This window comes from Macaca nemestrina, chromosome 12, assembly GCF_043159975.1.
Source record: "Macaca nemestrina isolate mMacNem1 chromosome 12, mMacNem.hap1, whole genome shotgun sequence".
NCBI classification, from domain to species: Eukaryota; Metazoa; Chordata; class Mammalia; order Primates; family Cercopithecidae; genus Macaca; species Macaca nemestrina.
Window position 1 is genome coordinate 71,994,201 of NC_092136.1, and position 16,990 is coordinate 72,011,190.

General features: G+C 38.2%; 1 protein-coding gene across 4 annotated transcripts in view; it reads right to left on the reverse strand.

The window, feature by feature from the left end:
- LOC105468711 (FCH and double SH3 domains 2) overlaps positions 1-16,990 on the reverse strand; it is a 339,082-nt gene that overhangs the window by 52,813 nt on the left and 269,279 nt on the right. For all 4 annotated transcript variants that reach the window (XM_011718976.2, XM_011718974.2, XM_071075241.1 and 1 more), the window contains 2 exons: positions 7,590-7,706; positions 5,462-5,566 (listed from right to left, as the gene is read on the reverse strand). In XM_011718976.2, coding sequence (XP_011717278.1) covers positions 5,462-5,566; positions 7,590-7,706 — 222 coding nt within the window. The remainder of the gene's footprint in view (positions 1-5,461; positions 5,567-7,589; positions 7,707-16,990) is intronic.

Genomic DNA, 16,990 nt, shown 5'->3' on the forward strand with positions numbered 1-16,990 from the left:
TAAAAAAATTAGCTGGGCGTGGTGTTGCACGCCACTGCACTCCAGCCTGGGCGACTAAGCTAGACTCCGTCTCAAAAAAAAAAAAAAAAAAAAAAGTACAGAGTAGAATGATGGTTATCAGAAGCTGGGAAGGATTGTGGGGAAGAAGAAGAGAGATTGGGGAATAGAAAGAAGCAAACAGACAGATGGGATAAGTTCTGGTGTTTGATAGCTTAGTAGGGTGACTATAGTTAGTAATTCAAAATAACTATAAGATTTGAAATGTTCTAAATACAAAGAAATTATAAATGTCTGAGGTGATAGATATCTTAATTACTCTAATTTGATCATTATGCACTGTATGCATGTATCAAAATATCACATGCATCTCATAAATATGTACAGTTATTTTGTATCAATAAAAAAATTAAGAAGCCAAAAAAGGAAACAAAGAGTGCCTAAATAAATGGAGAAAGACATCATGTTCATGAATTAGAAGACTCAATATTGTTGAGAAGTCAATTCTTCTCAAATTATTTGTGGATTCAATGTAATCCCAATCCAAATGCCCTCAGTTTTTTTTTTGTAGAAGCTGATGGCAATGAGAATAGTCCAAATAATTCTAAAACAAGAATAGTGTTAGAGGAATTATACTATCTGATTTCAAGACTTACAGTGTCATTAAGACTGTGATACTGGCATAAGTACAGACATATAGACCAATGGAACTGAATAAGATTGAAAATATTCACACATATATGATAAGTTGTTTTCAATACAGGTGCAAAGGTAATGGGAAAAGCATATTCTTTCAAATGTGATGGTGGAACAACTGGCTTTCTGTATAGGAAAAACAAAGAACAATAACGACAACCAAAACAAATCAAACAGGACCCTTAACTCATACCAGACCTCAACAATTTAACTAGAAATGTTTAGGATCACAGTCCATAAGGAATTAAGCTTGAACTATAACACTTCTAGAAGAAAACATGAGAGAACATATCACAACCTTGATCAGGCAAAAATTTCTTAGAACACAAAGAACACTAATCACAAAGGATAAAATTCATAAATTAATCTCATCAAAATTAAAAGTTTCTAATTTAGAAAATGAAAAGATAAGCCAAAGACTGGAGAAAATACTAGCAATACATGTACCTAAAAAATGACTAGTATCCAGAAAACACAAAGAATTGTTATAACTCAGTAATAAGACCAATCCAAATTTGGGCAAAAGATATTAACAGATATTCTACTAAGGGGGATATATGAATGGCCAAAAAACTTATAAAAAGATGCTCAGCATAGTTAGTTAATGTCACGAGTCTGTAGTCAATGCAATTCAAAACCACAGTGAGATACCATTGCACACACACTCAAATGGCTAAGTTTAAAATGACTGCCAAGTTGGGGGCAGTGGCTCACGCCTGTAATCCCAACACTCTGGGAGGCAAAGGCAGGCAGATTGCTTGACCCACAAGTTTGAGATCAGCCTGGGCAAGATGGTGAAACCCCATCTGTACAAAAAAATGGAAAATTAGCCGGGCATGGGGGAGTGTGCCTGTAGTCCCAGCTACTTGGGAAGCTGAGGTGGGAGAATCGCTTGAGCCCAGGAGGTTGGGGCTGCAGTGAGTTGAGATCGTGATACTGCACTCCAGCGTGGGTGACAAAGTGAGACCCTGTCTCAAAAAAAAAATTTTTTTTTTTAATGAGGTCATAATAATACCCAAGAAAAAAAATACCCATTCACCACCACTGGAGGTGACTAACACTTGGTAATTGCAAAGAGGAAAGAAAGAATCTTTATCATGGAAAGATCTGGTAGCACACCACCTTATTAAGTGACCACTCTTAGTATCATTAATAGCAGGACAACTTGGTATAATGATTCTTTATGTGATGAAAAACATCACATCATCTATGAAGTATTTCTGCCTAAAACACTAACCTGCCTCTAATCAGGCCTTAAGACCTAACTTCCATTTTATAGAACATAATTAATGGGTCAATCTAACACACACATAAAGCCAGTATTGCAAAATATAATAGTTGAATCTAGATGTTAGGAATATATGTTTAATATCTTCATATTTTCTGTATGTTTGAATATTTTCAGTAAAAAATAAAAGCGATCAGTCAAGAGGTCTGCTAACATAGCATGAATACAGTGAAACCTCACAGTAACAGGCCCAGAGGTAATGTAAATTTGGAAATAATGTGATTAGAAATATATATATATGAAATATATATATGTGTGTGTGTGTATATATATGATCTTATATATATACAAGATCATATATATATATAGTCTTGCTCTGTTGCCCAAGCTGGAGTGCAGTGGCCCAATCATGGCTCACTGCAGACCAACCTTCCAGGATTAAGCCTCTGCCTCCCAAGTAGCTGAGACTATAGGCACGTGTCACCATACCCAGCTAATTTATTTTCATTTTTAATAGAGATGAGGTTTCATCTGTTGCCCAGGCTGCTCTCAAACTCCTGAGCTCAAGAGATCTTCCCACCTCAGTCTCCCAAAGTGATGGAATTAGAGGCATGAACCACCGCACCCGGCCTAAACATTTTGTTTTAATATCGGGGTCATTCTTGTCATTAACTTTGCAGTAATGAGGTCTCACATTTTATATAACCAATGTTCTCTCTTTTGTATAGGTATTTATAATAAATAAAGTATCGAATGAAAGAGAAAAACCAATGCAAATGACATACAGGCAGAAGAAAGGAAAAGGGTATGTGCAGAAACCATTATTGTTAATTCCTTTGAAGACTCTCATGGTCGTCTATCCAAAAATTTTATTATGATAATCCTGTAAGTACTACCCCAATAAATATGCCCTCATATTTGCTGGCTAATTTTACTTAGGTTATTTTTTGTATCTGATAAGTGGAAACCAAGTGAGAGATTATTTTATGCTAACAGTAAAATTAATTAAATGCTACAGATATTCCAAATTGAGAAAATGGATCTGCTGTCATGGTTTCAGCATACTATATTCAACATTCTTGATAAGAAAACTATCTTTGAGAATGTAGACTTAAATACTTGCATCAGAAAAGGTGAGACATTGTGGTATGAGAATTTCACTTCATATTTTTAGTTTGAAACTAACAAACACAGTCTAGTTTGGCATACTATGGAAATAATAGGTCATTTGGCCTAAATGAAGACTCTGTGTGCCTGATACCTATTGCTGCTACTACTGGGGATGGTGGGAGGTTTTGTAGAGTTAGGGTACCAGTTGGTGACACCACACATGGAGTCTCGAAATGGAAAATACACGAAATACCCTTCAGAAAACCTCTGAGACTTGTCTCAAAATAATTACTCCTGTTCCACCAAGGCTCTGAAAAACTGGCTTCATCTAGAGCGCGGAGAAACAAACAACAGGAATAACTCTTCTACCACATGCCAGTGTTTCTTTAGAGTAGGGGAGGGCTTGCCAACACTACTTGGCCAGCACTCTAAGATAGTAGTTTAGACACGACCCTGAATTCAAAGAGAAAAATGACTATTCATTGTACACCCTGCCCTCCTCACTATGGAGGCTGCCAATTAGACTGTGAACAGGAATGAAGTGGAGGTGGGGTTACTGGGGTTTCTCCAGCCCAGGCAGATGGCAAGCCTGTTCTGATTCAGATCACTTCCATGGGGCTGTGCCAAAAACATGCCCATATTCTCTATGCTTGTCTATGCTGCCTCTCGCTTCACGCCACAACCAGTGAAGCACTTCCTCAAAACTTCTAGAGTTCTAAGGGGGTGCTAGAAAACCACTAGTTTAGATTAACCCTAAACCAATGCAGGGGTTCCTTGCATTGGGTCCCTGAAAGATGCTTGCCCACAATTTTCTTACACACTTACAGGGCTACACTATGTCTCACGGGTGCTTATCCTGTCTTTGGGAAGATCTGACTACTAGAAAGTATTTCCCAATACTAAACTCACATCTACTTCTTTCCTACCTTCATCTTTTGGTTCAAGTTCTTCCTCTTGAAGTTACATGGCATAAGTCTGTGCTATCCCCTTTTATCTGACTAATCAAATACTATTCATCTGCCAGTATTCATCTTAAGTCTTCTTCTGTGTTACACCCAAAACAATCCCTCCCAGAGTGATTTCTGTGTCCTCTGGGTTCTTCAACTACACTTAATGCACCACTCCTCGGCACTTATGCTTTACCATCTTAGTTATTTTTGGCATTCTTTATGCCTTTCTAACAAGAACATAATCTTTTGATGGCTGGATGGTGTCAGTCTTTTATAAATGTCTACCTCTATACCCCTTCATCATGTTGCTGCTGAGTAGATAGTGTGTGCACGGGTCCTCCATGAACTGGCCCTAACCACAACAAGTTTACTTATTTTCTATCACATTTCCTCACAAAAATCCTCCACTCTAATCTATCCAGCTACCAAATTATACCCTGTGTCTTCCTCATTTGCTAATACTTTCTTGTTTCCTATCCCAACCTCTCCCCATCTAGAGCAGAGAGTATTAGCCTCAGGCATATGAACTCTAAACACCGTACACAAAATGTACATTTTTGTACGTGGGAAAGAATGTTTCACAGCTTTCATACAACTCTCAAAGGTCCCAAGACTCCATAAAAAATTAAAATCCACTATTATAAATTTTTTCCCATCTTTGCTTAACCAAATCTTCCCTATTCTTAAAAGCCCAGCTCATGTCCCTGGATCCAGGGAACCTTCCATATGGGGGAGATTTCCTAAGCTCTGAATATATATGTATGAATATATATGTATATATATCTCCATATATATTGATATATAAGTAGATATATCTAAATTGATATATATCTCTAAATTGATACACATACATCGATTTTTCTACCATTAATCTCTGTGGTTTATTATGTACCTTGTAGAAATTTTAAAATTAGTATCTTCATTGTGACTTAAATCTTTTGTATTTAATGTTTCATGACTGTAAACTTTACAGCATCTCTTTGTTATATGTACTGCCTTCCACAGAGCAGGTACTTAACAAATACTACTGTGGATGGCCGGGTGTAGTAGCTCACGCCTGTAATCCTAGCACTTTAGGAGGCCAAGGCAGGTGGATCACGAGGTCAGGAGATAGAGACCATCCTGGCTAACATGGTGAAACCCCGTCTCTACTAAAAAGATACAAAAAAAAATTAGCTGGGCGTGGTGGCAGGCGCCTGTAGTCCCAGCTACTCAGGAGGCTGAGGCAGGAGAATGGCATGAACCTGGGAGGAGGAGCTTGCAGTAAGCCGAGATCGTGCACTGCACCTCCAGCCTGGGCAGCAGAGCGAGACTCCGTCTCAAAAAAAAAAAAAAAAAAAAATCCTACTGTGGACACGAATGAAGACGGTGAATCACCTTCATCTCAGTGTGTGGAGCAACTCAGTTTTAAAGGTGCATATCACAGTTGCGACAGTGTCATTAAACCTGGGCAAAATGCCACAGTTAGCTGCCACCTTACCTCTGCTTTACGAATATTTTCTCTAGCTTCATCTATTTTCTGTTCCAGCTCTGCTCGGCTTTGTTCTGATACAGCAGGTCCATGACACTCCAGATCATCTAGAACCTATTAAAAAAAATGGGACAATAATGATGACTGTTTTTTACTTTTTATCTTCCTTAAGTGATTAGAGTATTTACATAATTCAAAAGGCTTTAGTGACTAGTAGCCACAATTTTTTTCATTTATTTATTTTTTGAACATTTTGAAATAATTATAGACTTACTAGTAACAAACTTACTACAGAGAGTCCCTTCAGTGGGGAAGCCAGGACCAGCCACTATCTGACTGACGCCACATGAGAGACCCCAAGGGAAACTGCTAAGCTGAGACCACCCAATACTCAGATTAGTGAGAGATAATGTAAAAACCCTCTTGTTCTACGGCATTAAGTTTGAGGTGGTTTGTTAAGCAACATTACATAAGTAGAACATTGAATCTGAGATGCCTGTGAGATAGTGAAAAGATGTCAAAACAGGAAAGAGGTTATATGGATACACAGTAGTAGCTAGGCCCAATGTTGAAGATAATAATTTATGATTTGGTGGTAAAGTAAAACCATGGAAGTGATTGAGAATGCCTATATGAGGATAAAGAATAAAAAAAACAAGATAGCCAAACAATCTGAGAAAATGAATATTTAATTGTGGGCTGGAGAAAGAGGAACCTATGAAAAAATCTAGGAATAGCCAGAAAGGCAGAAGGAAAGCCAGGACAATGTTGAATCGTGGATGACTAGAGAAGATAACATTTTAAGACAAAGGGAGTTGTCAATTGTGATGAAATTGTTGACAGATTAAGAAAAATGAGAAATCAAACTGTCCATTTTGAAGTTAGCAACACAGACATCATTGGTGATTTTGGTAAGCTTAGACTATGAAGTGATACAGGGGGAAGGAAAGGAAAGGAAAGCTCAAATGTAATGGGCTAAAAAGTAAGTGGGAGGTGAGATTCTATAGATAATAAGCATAGGCAATTCTTTTAAGAAGTAGGATGTGAAAGCAAAGAATGAGAAGGATATAGGTATCAATAAATGAAATTGAGAAAAAAAGTACTATACTGAAAATAATGTCTTTGTGCTTAGAGTTTAGTCTTTGAGATATATTTTCTCCCTTCTTCCTTCCCTTCCTCCTTCCCTTCCTCTTTCCCATCCTTCTTCCCGTCCTCCTTCCCTTTCTCCTTCCCTTTCTTTTCTTTTCTTTCGAGACAGTGTCTTGCCCTGTCACCCAGGCTGGAGTGCAGTGGCATGATCTTACCTCAATGTAACCTCCACCTCCTGGGCTCAAGCAATTCTCCCCAACCTTAGCCTCCCGAATAGGTGGGAAGATAGGTGTGTGCCACCATGTCCGACTAATTTTTGAATTTTTTGTAGAGACTGGGTTTTTTGCCATGTTGCTCAGGCTGGTCTGAAACTCCTGGCTCAAGCAATCGACCTGCCTCAGCCTCCCAGAGTTCTGGGATTACAGGCATGACCCACTGTGCCCAGCCAAACATATATTTTCATGAAACCTATAATTGTGTCTTTAAAAAATATGTCTTGAGGGATGAAAACCTGTATTAATTCAACATATGTCTCTTCCCCTGCCCGTAACACACTATCACAGCTTTTCTTTGGCAATTTTATGGTAAACTGGTGAATTAATGTATTGCTGATGGAGGGCTTAAGGAAATTCCAACATGAGTAGATAGCTGACAGCACACTGCTAAGTGTTGAGAAAGTACAGAAAAAACACATACAATGCTTGAGCAAAGGAGTTTGAGACCAGCCTGGGAAACATGGCAAGACCCTATCTCTACAAAAAACCTAAAAAAAATTAGCCAGGCATGGTGGTGTGTGCCTGTGGTCCCAGCTACTTGGGAGGCTGAAGTGGGAGGATTGCTTCAGCCCAGGAGGTTGAAGCTGCAGTAAGCTATGTTCACACCACTGCCCTTCAACCTGGGTGACAGAGCAAGCCTCTTGTCTCAAACAAAACAAAACAAAACAAAACAACACATATAGGATATTTTTCACATTAATAAAACTCAGCTCCTTAAACTGTTTGACATTTGGCTTAAGGTGAATGTAACTAGGACTTTCTCTTATACTTACCCGTTGTTGATGAACAATGTTTTTATGCTCACGTGCCACACGTGTGGCCCATTTTCGAGCTTCCTTATTTAGACTGTGCTCCTCTGTGGTCCCAGTTTCTGATTCTAATTGTCGGCTCTACAACACAAGACAGAACAGAGATAAAAATATTGCTATCTTTATTGCAACCACCACTGCTTTGTAGATGGATCAGAAGGCCTTCACTTAATCAGCACTCAAAACATAAGGCACACTCCACTACTGCTGGAAACAATGTCTTATCGTCACAGAAAGTTACCAGAAGAGTAAGATGAGTATAAAACCATTAAAGACCATAAACTTTTTGTCTTACAGTGCTGAACACAAAAGCATCATCTCTAATACTGCAGACTTATCTTTTTGGGTGTGACGGACTTATCTTTCCGAGTGAAAAGGAAGCTAGCTAAGGTAAGCAAAGAAGAAAATGTATTCATGCCAACCTACTATGGTGATAAAATCATTGCATAAATAAAAATGGAAACAACTTAATAGTTTCAATGTGAGTAAAGAATCATTAAAGATAAGAACAAAACAATACAATAACAGCAACACAATCTTGCACCCCTCCTGCTAACACAAGGCAGATGGAACTCGTTAGAGGTCCATCATCAACTTGCCACCAAACCTTAAAAGTCAGCTTTTGCCCTTTCTCCAGGCTTCACATGAAATATAAGGGTGCTAGATCAAATGATCACCAAGGGTTTCTTCTAGCTGTATGCTATGATTCTGATTTACAAAGAACAAACCACAAAATCTAAATAAAAATATTAATAGCTAACTCCTATTGTGCAAAGTACTATGGAAAGTGATTCATATAACTTTTTTTTTAAACAACTTTATGACGTGGGTCCCACACCATTTTATAGAAAAGAAAACAAAGGCTCAGAGAGGTTAATTTTTCTTGGATGTCCTAGATATTAAATGTTACAACCGTAATTGTCTGATTACAGAATCAGAGCCATTAAACACAAAACTATTTTAATTCTCTCTAAATTCTTAAAGACCCCTGAAAAACAAACTTTATTGAAATAATTAGGAATTTATTTTAAAAAAATATGAATCACCCAAAGAGGCTTTTCATATAGAAAGAAGCAAAATTGTAGAATGAAAAGAATTTTAGAAATTCTGATCATGGCTCACTGCAGCGTTGACCTCCGGGATCAAGTGACTCTTCCATTTCAGCCTCCTGAGTAGCTGGAACTACAGGTGTGTGCCACCATACCCAGCTAATTTTTTTTTTTTTTCCTTCTAGAGATAAGGTCTCTCTATGTTGCCCAGGCTTGTCTTGAACTCCTCGGCTCAAGTAATCCTCCCACTCTGGCCTTCCAAAGTGTTGAAATGCCAGGGATGAGCCACTACACCTGGCCTAGTAATTCTTTTGCAAGGTCTCATAGTTCAAAATTGATAGAGTAAGTAGAAATTGATAAACTGGATTTTAAAAATTAATATTTTTGTTGGGGGAATTGTGATGGGGCAGAGTTTAAAAATTTTTGTTCTATACAGATATTTCAGCTAAAGCTAGATTATAACAATGACAAATGAATTTAAATAGAGCAAAATAATCAAAATTCAAACCTAACCATCTTTACATTCACATTTTATATTCTAATGGGAATGAACTTTATTATTATATTTTGCTTTGCAAATGAGTCTGGGCATTCAATTTACATCTGTTCTCAAAGTCAGGAACATTAAAATGTTAACTCTGGACATAGATACAAATGAAATATACAAAAGTCAGAGGAAGTGATCTGTAAAAGTAAAAAGATAAATTCTGAAGAGTCCAAGAATAGGTTTTTGAGTCAGATAGACTTAGTTTGAATCCACTGTAGGCCATTTTATGGTACTACTAGCTTTATGATCTTGGGCATGTTAATTATCTGAGTTGTAGCTACATCTGAAAACTAGTGAAAATGTCACCTATCTCCGTAGGGTTGGTAGGTTATAATGAAGTCATATTTTAAACATTCTGGTATAGTATCTACATAATATCTTAGCATCCAGTAATGGTAACTGCTAATGTTAAAAGCCCAATTGAAAATTACTTGAAACAAAAATTTTCTCATTACTGTTCATAAGAAAATCCAGATAATTCCTAGGTTCTTAATAGTGTAAACAATGAATCCAAAACAAAGATTGAAGATATATTGAAAGATTAAGGCAGATCTCAAAGAGAATGAATTTGTAGGGAGTAGCTGGATGAGAAAGGAGGCAACTGATAGAGACATTTAATTTTTTTTTTTTTTTTTGAGACGGAGTCTCGCTCTGTCGCCCAGGCTGGAGTGCAGTGGCTGGATCTCAGCTCACTGCAAGCTCCACCTCCCGGGTTTACGCCATTCTCCTGCCTCAGCCTCTCGAGTAGTTGGGACTACAGGCGTCCGCCACCTCGCCCGGCTAGATTTTTGTATTTTTTAGTAGAGACAGGGTTTCACCGTGTTAGCCAGGATGGTCTTGATCTCCGCCCATCTCGGCCTCCCAAAGTGCTGGGATTGCAGGCTTGAGCCACCGCGCCCGGCCAGAGACATTTTTACTGAGCAGCATTTTAGGAATAGGTAAAGGGGTTTACATTGTGTGCTGGCTGCAGATGGGCCAAAACCCAATTTGCCTTACAGAATTTATACCTTCTTATTGAGTATTCACTGCGCTCAAGATAGAGCTTTTCCCTTATTTTTTATGTGTTTACTAAGACTTGGGAGTCCAATGATCAGGACAGATAACTAATGCCACTGATTGGAAGATGTGACTTTGAGATCCTTTGGGTAGGGAATGACACAAAACTAAAATTCAAATTAATTTATCCTTTTCATGAATTCTGAAATCAAGCCATGGAATACATGTGGAAGCTCCTGAGAGACAGGTCTTGACAACTGAGAATTTCATACAAGGCGAATACAGCCCAGGGTATTAAACAATACACAGAGAAATGTTCCAATACCACCTTCATTATCAAAGATCAATATAAATCAGGATCTAGTATAGATAATTATGTTTTTGTTTGTTTTGTTTTTTGAGACGGAGTCTCACTCTGTTGGCCAGGCTGGAGTGCAGTGGCGTGATCTTGGCTCAGTGCAACCTCCGCCTCCCAGGTTCAAGTTGGGAGGCCGAGGCGGGTGGATCACAAGGTCAAGAGATCGAGACCATCCTGGTCAACATGGTGAAACCCTGTCTCTACTAAAAATACAAAAAATTAGCTGGGCGTGGTGGCACGTGCCTGTAGTCTCAGCTTGGATTACAGGTGTGAGCCACCGTGCGTGGCCGATAATTTTTTTTTAAGACAGTGGTATTAGCAGTGGTTGATTCTAACAAAGAAATCATAATGATTGCTTCTTTTTAAAACGCTGGCAAATTTATTTTATCTTTAGTTTTTATTTTTTGAGACAGAGTCTCACTCTGTCACCCAGGCTGGAGTGCAGTGGCACGATCTTAGCTCACTGCAACCTCTGCCTCTCGGGTTCAAGAGATTCTCGTTCCTCAGCCTCTGGAGTAACTGGGATTACAGGCATGTACCACCATGCCCAGCTAATTGTTTGTATTTTTAGTAGAGATGGGGTTTCGCTATGTTGGCCAGGCTGGTCTTGAACTCCTGTCCTCAAGTGATCCACCTGTCCTTGGCCTCCCAAAGTGCTGGAATTACAGGCATGAGCCACCACGCCTGGCCTATTTCATTCTTGTAACATTTTTCCTTTTTTTGGAAGACAGGGTCTCACTCTGTTGCCCAGGCTGGAGTGCAGTGGTGCAATCATGGCTCGCTGCAGCCTTGACCTCCTGAGCTCAAGCAATCCTCCCATCTCAGCATCCCAAGTAGTTGAGACCACAGCATATGCCATCACACTCAGATAATTTTTTTGATTTTTAGTAGAGATGAGATCTCACTATGTTACCTAGGCCGTCTCAAACTCCTGGCCTCAAATGATCCTCCTGCTTTGACCTCCCAAAGTGCTGGGATTATAGGCATAAGCCACCATGCCCAGTCCAACATTTTTCCTGTATTTGATACAAAAATTAGCCAGGCGTGGTGGCACCAGAGGGTTGCAGTGAGCCGAGATCATGGCACTGCACTCTGGCCTGGGCTATAGAGGGAGACTCTGTCTCAAAATAAATAAATAAATTTAAAAAAATCCCTAGTCCCTTTAGAATAAAATATTAAAGTCTTTTCAACAGTCATAAAGTTGTTAAATAACTTTAAGGAACTAAATTAAGGAAATCAGCATTCCAATATTCTTCATATATTAGTCTTTAAGTCATCTTAACTATTTTGTCCTTAGATACTCTCTCAAGATATGATTTTGGTTTACTTTAAGGTTAATACAAACGCATAGAAGGCTCAGATATCTGAGTGGAGTGAGCAGGGCAAGAAAAGCTGATTTCACAGAAGAAAACAATAATTGTTTTTTAACTCTATAACTAAAATATAACCATTTCAAGGAGAGAAAAAGAGATGGTCATGTATGATGAATGAAAATCACTAACACAGTAGAATACTAGCATTCCAACCCATTTCAAAAAAAGATAGTGTTGGGGTTGTTAGGCTAATGGCATAACATGCTAATTAACCCTCATTCAGGGAATTTGTACTACTTACATTTTTCAGTTTACTGAGAGACAAGAAATATATTGGGGCTGGGCACAGTAGCTCACACTTACAATCCCAGGGCTCTGGTAGGCCAAGGCAGAAAAACTGCTTGAGGCCAGGAGTTTGACACCAGCCTGGGCAACATAGCTAGACCCCAGCTCTTAAAAAAAAAATAGCGCATACCTGTAGTCCTATCTATGGGAGGCTGAGGCAGAAGGACTGTTTGAGCCCAGGAGATCAAGGCTGCCAGGAGCTATGACTGTGCCCTCCAGCCTGGGTGACAGAGCTTCTCAAAAAATATATATTAATATATTGAGTTAAATATTGGATCCATCTTATTCTTTATGAAGTATATTAATATACGGTTAATTATTTCAATAAAGTTGCTAATTATTTGTTCTCAAAAGGACTTCTTCAAGTAAAAAGCATCTGGATCTCTGCAGGTTATTGTATTCCAACCACATGTTTGTACAGGTTCACAATCCCACAATTCTGAAATTCAAAATGCTCTGAAAAAGAATAAGTATTTTTTGGTAAGTTTGGAGCCAAAACTCACTTGAGCCAAAATGTGATTTGAACTAATAAGAGGTTATTTATAGTTTTTTCTTTCATATGTACATATATGAATGAAAATATTCATACATTTCACTGCAAAAATACTATGTTTGATCACAGGGTGCTTCCCCATACAATGCTCAGGATTTTATGCAATGTATGGTATATGGGTCACTTTTCTAAAATCTGGAAAATTCTGAGTTTTGAAATATATTTGGCCCAAGGCTTTTGGTAAGAGACTGTAGACTTCTAAGTCACATATTTCAAATATGCCACACACCTTAAAGAGGAGTGGAACACTGCCTCTTTTTTTTTTTTTTTTTTTTTTTTTGAGACGGAGTCTCGCTCTGTCGCCCAGGCCGGAGTGCAGTGGCAAGATCTCAGCTCACCGCAAGCTCCGCCTCCCGGGTTCACGCCATTCTCCTGCCTCAGCCTCCTGAGTAGCTGGGACTACAGGCGCTCGCCACCTCGCCCGGCTAGTTTTTTTTTGTATTTTTTAGTAGAGACGGGTTTCACCATGTTAGCCAGGATGGTCTCGATCTCCTGACCTCGTGATCCGCCCGTCTCAGCCTCCCAAAGTGCTGGGATTACAGCCTTGAGCCACCACGCCCGGCTACACTGCCTCTTAAGAGACATAATTTAATTTATTCTGACTATGCTAGGATAGCAGAACCTTCACTTGGAAAGAAGTGGGAACTCATCTAGATAATTGTTGAGTGTGCCTGGTCTCTCAGGAAAGTACGCTGGAGAAGAACTGGTGTGGACTGAGCCTTGGACATCTGGGGAAAAGGAATATACCCAATAAGGCTGGGGTGAAGAAATGATGAGAACTCTGAAAGGAGCTATACTTTTGTCTTGGGTTAGAGTATCAAAGGCAAACCTTAGCAAAAAATATGTCCCTGAGTAATGACATAAAAGTAAAACAAAAATGGCAATAAAAACATTGTGCCTAACACTTTCGAAAACATACCTATAAGCATGGTTAGATGAACAGCCTTATAAAGAGTATGCCTTTATTTTGGTAGCTCTTACAGAGATTTTGCTTTAAGAACTATAATCACAAGCTAGACAGGGGAACTTCCAGGCTCCTATGTGTCAGCACATAACTAATGCATCTATGCAAAGATCTAGTTACTCTGGATGGTTAGACAAGGAACCAGATCAGGAAGAAAGGTGACTAAACCAGTAGAGGGCCTATCATATAGATGGTGGACTTTTTACAAAAAGCCTTTTGTGAAACGCTGAAGAAATTAGGACAACCACTGTGAACACTTAACTGTCAGTATTGCTAATTCTAAAATGCAACACTCATGTCTTTAGTCAAAGCCTCTCATTTTTGGATACTGTGCCAAGCATTATCTGTAAGAGGATGGTACCTGTTTACTCAACAGGAGGATTTCCCACAAATCCTATCACAGCCTTTTTCATGTTTATGAGACAATGCTATATGCAATACAAAATTTCTACAAGCAGAAAGAGCCACCCATAACATAGAGAATTTTCAGGTACATTTCCTGCACAGTATATTAACCCCATGTAGTCTTTTATAGACAAGGGAAATTTTTGCCAAATATTTATTTTTAATAGATGCATAAATCACTCCCCTTACGTAAAACTTTAATGTGTAAAAATCCTCAACTATAGCAAGTGGACATTTTACTTACTATAATTGCTCATCTATAGAAGGCAGAATTAAATATCAGAAATAGCATCTAGAATAACAGGGAAAGATCATACATCAGAAATTTAGTGTCAGCTTTTTACTATCATTATCTGTGAAGATCTTGTTATTTGCAGTTCAAGGAAGGTAAAGGGGAAAGGGTATTCTCATCTCGACTGGGAAACTTGAGAAAGTTTCCTTGTTTTTCCTGCCTGTATAGATCATACTTACCCAAGTTTTGTGGACATGCATGTTTCCCATATTATTTCCCATCCCAGCTTCACTTTGTCCTTTTTCACAGGATGTGAGCAAATGCCCCTAATGGCACTCATCACTAGTTCTGGTAATGAAGGGATGGGTCACTGAGATGTATGTAGGGCAGAGGTGTTAAAAAGTATAAGTCATGTACTTAAAATTAGTTCAAACAGATTGCCTTTCAGATGTACAAACTGCCAAGAAGGACGTTGATGAGATCCCCTTTGTGGAATAAGTAGGAGAACAAAAGTCCCAAGGGACTCTCAGTGATCAATCCAATGAGGGAGTTGAGAGCTAGGGATCATGACTGCAAAAGTATTGCAAGTATTTCAAGATTTGTAATGTCTTCTACGTTTGATATTTGGTATTTCCTGTAGCAATTAGGGGGAAAATACTAAAAAAAACAAAAAAAGAAAAAAAAAAAAACAAAACCAAAGAATGCTGAAGTCAGTCAACATCTATTCTGACTCAATATGCCAGAGATTTAGTCAAATGCTTAGTATCTTATTTAATTTTCAAACAAATAAGGTATAGTTGTTCTTCCATATCTGTGAGTTCTGTATCTGTGGATTCAACCAACTGTGGATCAAAAATATTTTTTAAAAAGAACAAAAAAAAAAAGGATAGTTGTGTTTGTACTGAACATGTACAGACTTTTTTCCTTGTCTTATTCCCTAGACAATGTAATAGGACCATTATTAGCAGAGTATTTTGTATTAGGGATTATAATCTAGTGATGATTTACAGTATATGAAGGATGTGCATAGGTTATATGCAAATATTACATCATCTTATATAGCAGACTTGAACGTCTGTGAATTTTGGTACACGAAGAGGTTCCTAGAATCAATCCCCCATGGATACCAAGGGACAACTGTTGTTATTTTACACATGAGGAAGATGAATCACAAAAGTGAAATATATGTAAATAAACTGCTAGTTGAGACACCCAAACTCATGTTTTCTCCATTGTACACCACCTGTATAAATCACTAACCCCAGTGTGATCCATGTGTCAGCTGAATGACTTTAACATTGAGATCCTAATAAATGTGTTTGTCAGTTCTCTCTAACAGAATATCCTTATTATAGAGAGGAAGATTTAAAGGCACATTCCAAATCCTCCTCAGAATAATTCTGCATTAAAAAGTCATTTCAGCAAAAAAAGATGTATTTTACTTTTTCTAGAAAGAGCTCTGGCTTTCTGGTATCATCTGAGAAATGCTAATTGAAGATATAAAGAAAGAACACTTTAGAAATCAGTAACTCTCTTATGGAAATATAGATAAGAAAATCCTTCAGTATTAACCATGAGACAGCTATTAAGTTACTACATAAGACAAAGCTTGCCATTGGTCACTGTTACTCGTAGTCATCTTTTGGTTAATACTAAAATTCTACCCAAAAAAGCCCTAAAATTAAATTACCATAATAATACTGTGACTATACATATTCAACTGGGTGCCTTGGACTTTTGTAGGGAAAACAGTTTAGTTTGAAAGGGGTTATATTAAAAAGTTAAAAAAAATTTAAGACAGTTTATGAAAATCAGAAGAAAATAAGAGTTACATTTTATCACAGTGGTAACTTTTAAAAGTCCTATAACTTTCCTAACTATATCTTATGTAAATTTAGATAAAACATTTGCTGAATTCTCTTGTCTGTAAGGCAAAGGCATATGCAAAGTATATGTAAGCGCTTAGTAAATGAAAAATAAATGTTTTAAACACACAAGCAGTTCAAAATTCCTAACTCAAACTATAAAATTCAAAATAAAAGAACAATACTGTCCTGCGCCTGCAATGGGTCTCATCCTATTACTATCTTACCTGAATACATAGTTCTCCATTTACCATCATATATAAAACTCAAAAATAACACCTGGTTGCATCCCACTTTCATCACCAAGTCTACTTGCTATTTCAGGTACAGTTATGTACTTTCAAACTTTTCTGGCTCTAATGCTTATTAGCTGAGTGACCTTGAGCAAAGCAAATTGCTTTTCTTTCTTTCAATTTTTTTTTTTTTTTTTTTTTTTTTTAGACAGGGTCTTGCTCTGTCACCCAGGATGGAGTGCAGTGGCATGATCACGGCTCATTGCAACCTCCACCTCCCGGGCTCAAGTGATCCTCCCACTTCAGCTTCCTGAGTAGCTGGGACTACAGGTGTGTGCTACCATGCCCAGCTAGTTTTCTGTATTTTTTTTTTTTTTTTAGAGACAGGGTTTTGCCATGTTGCCCGAGTCTCAAACTCCTGGGCTCAAGCAATGCACCCACTTTGGCCTCCCAAAGTGTTGGGATTACAGGCGTGAGCCTCTGCACCCAGCCAGATTTCTTAACT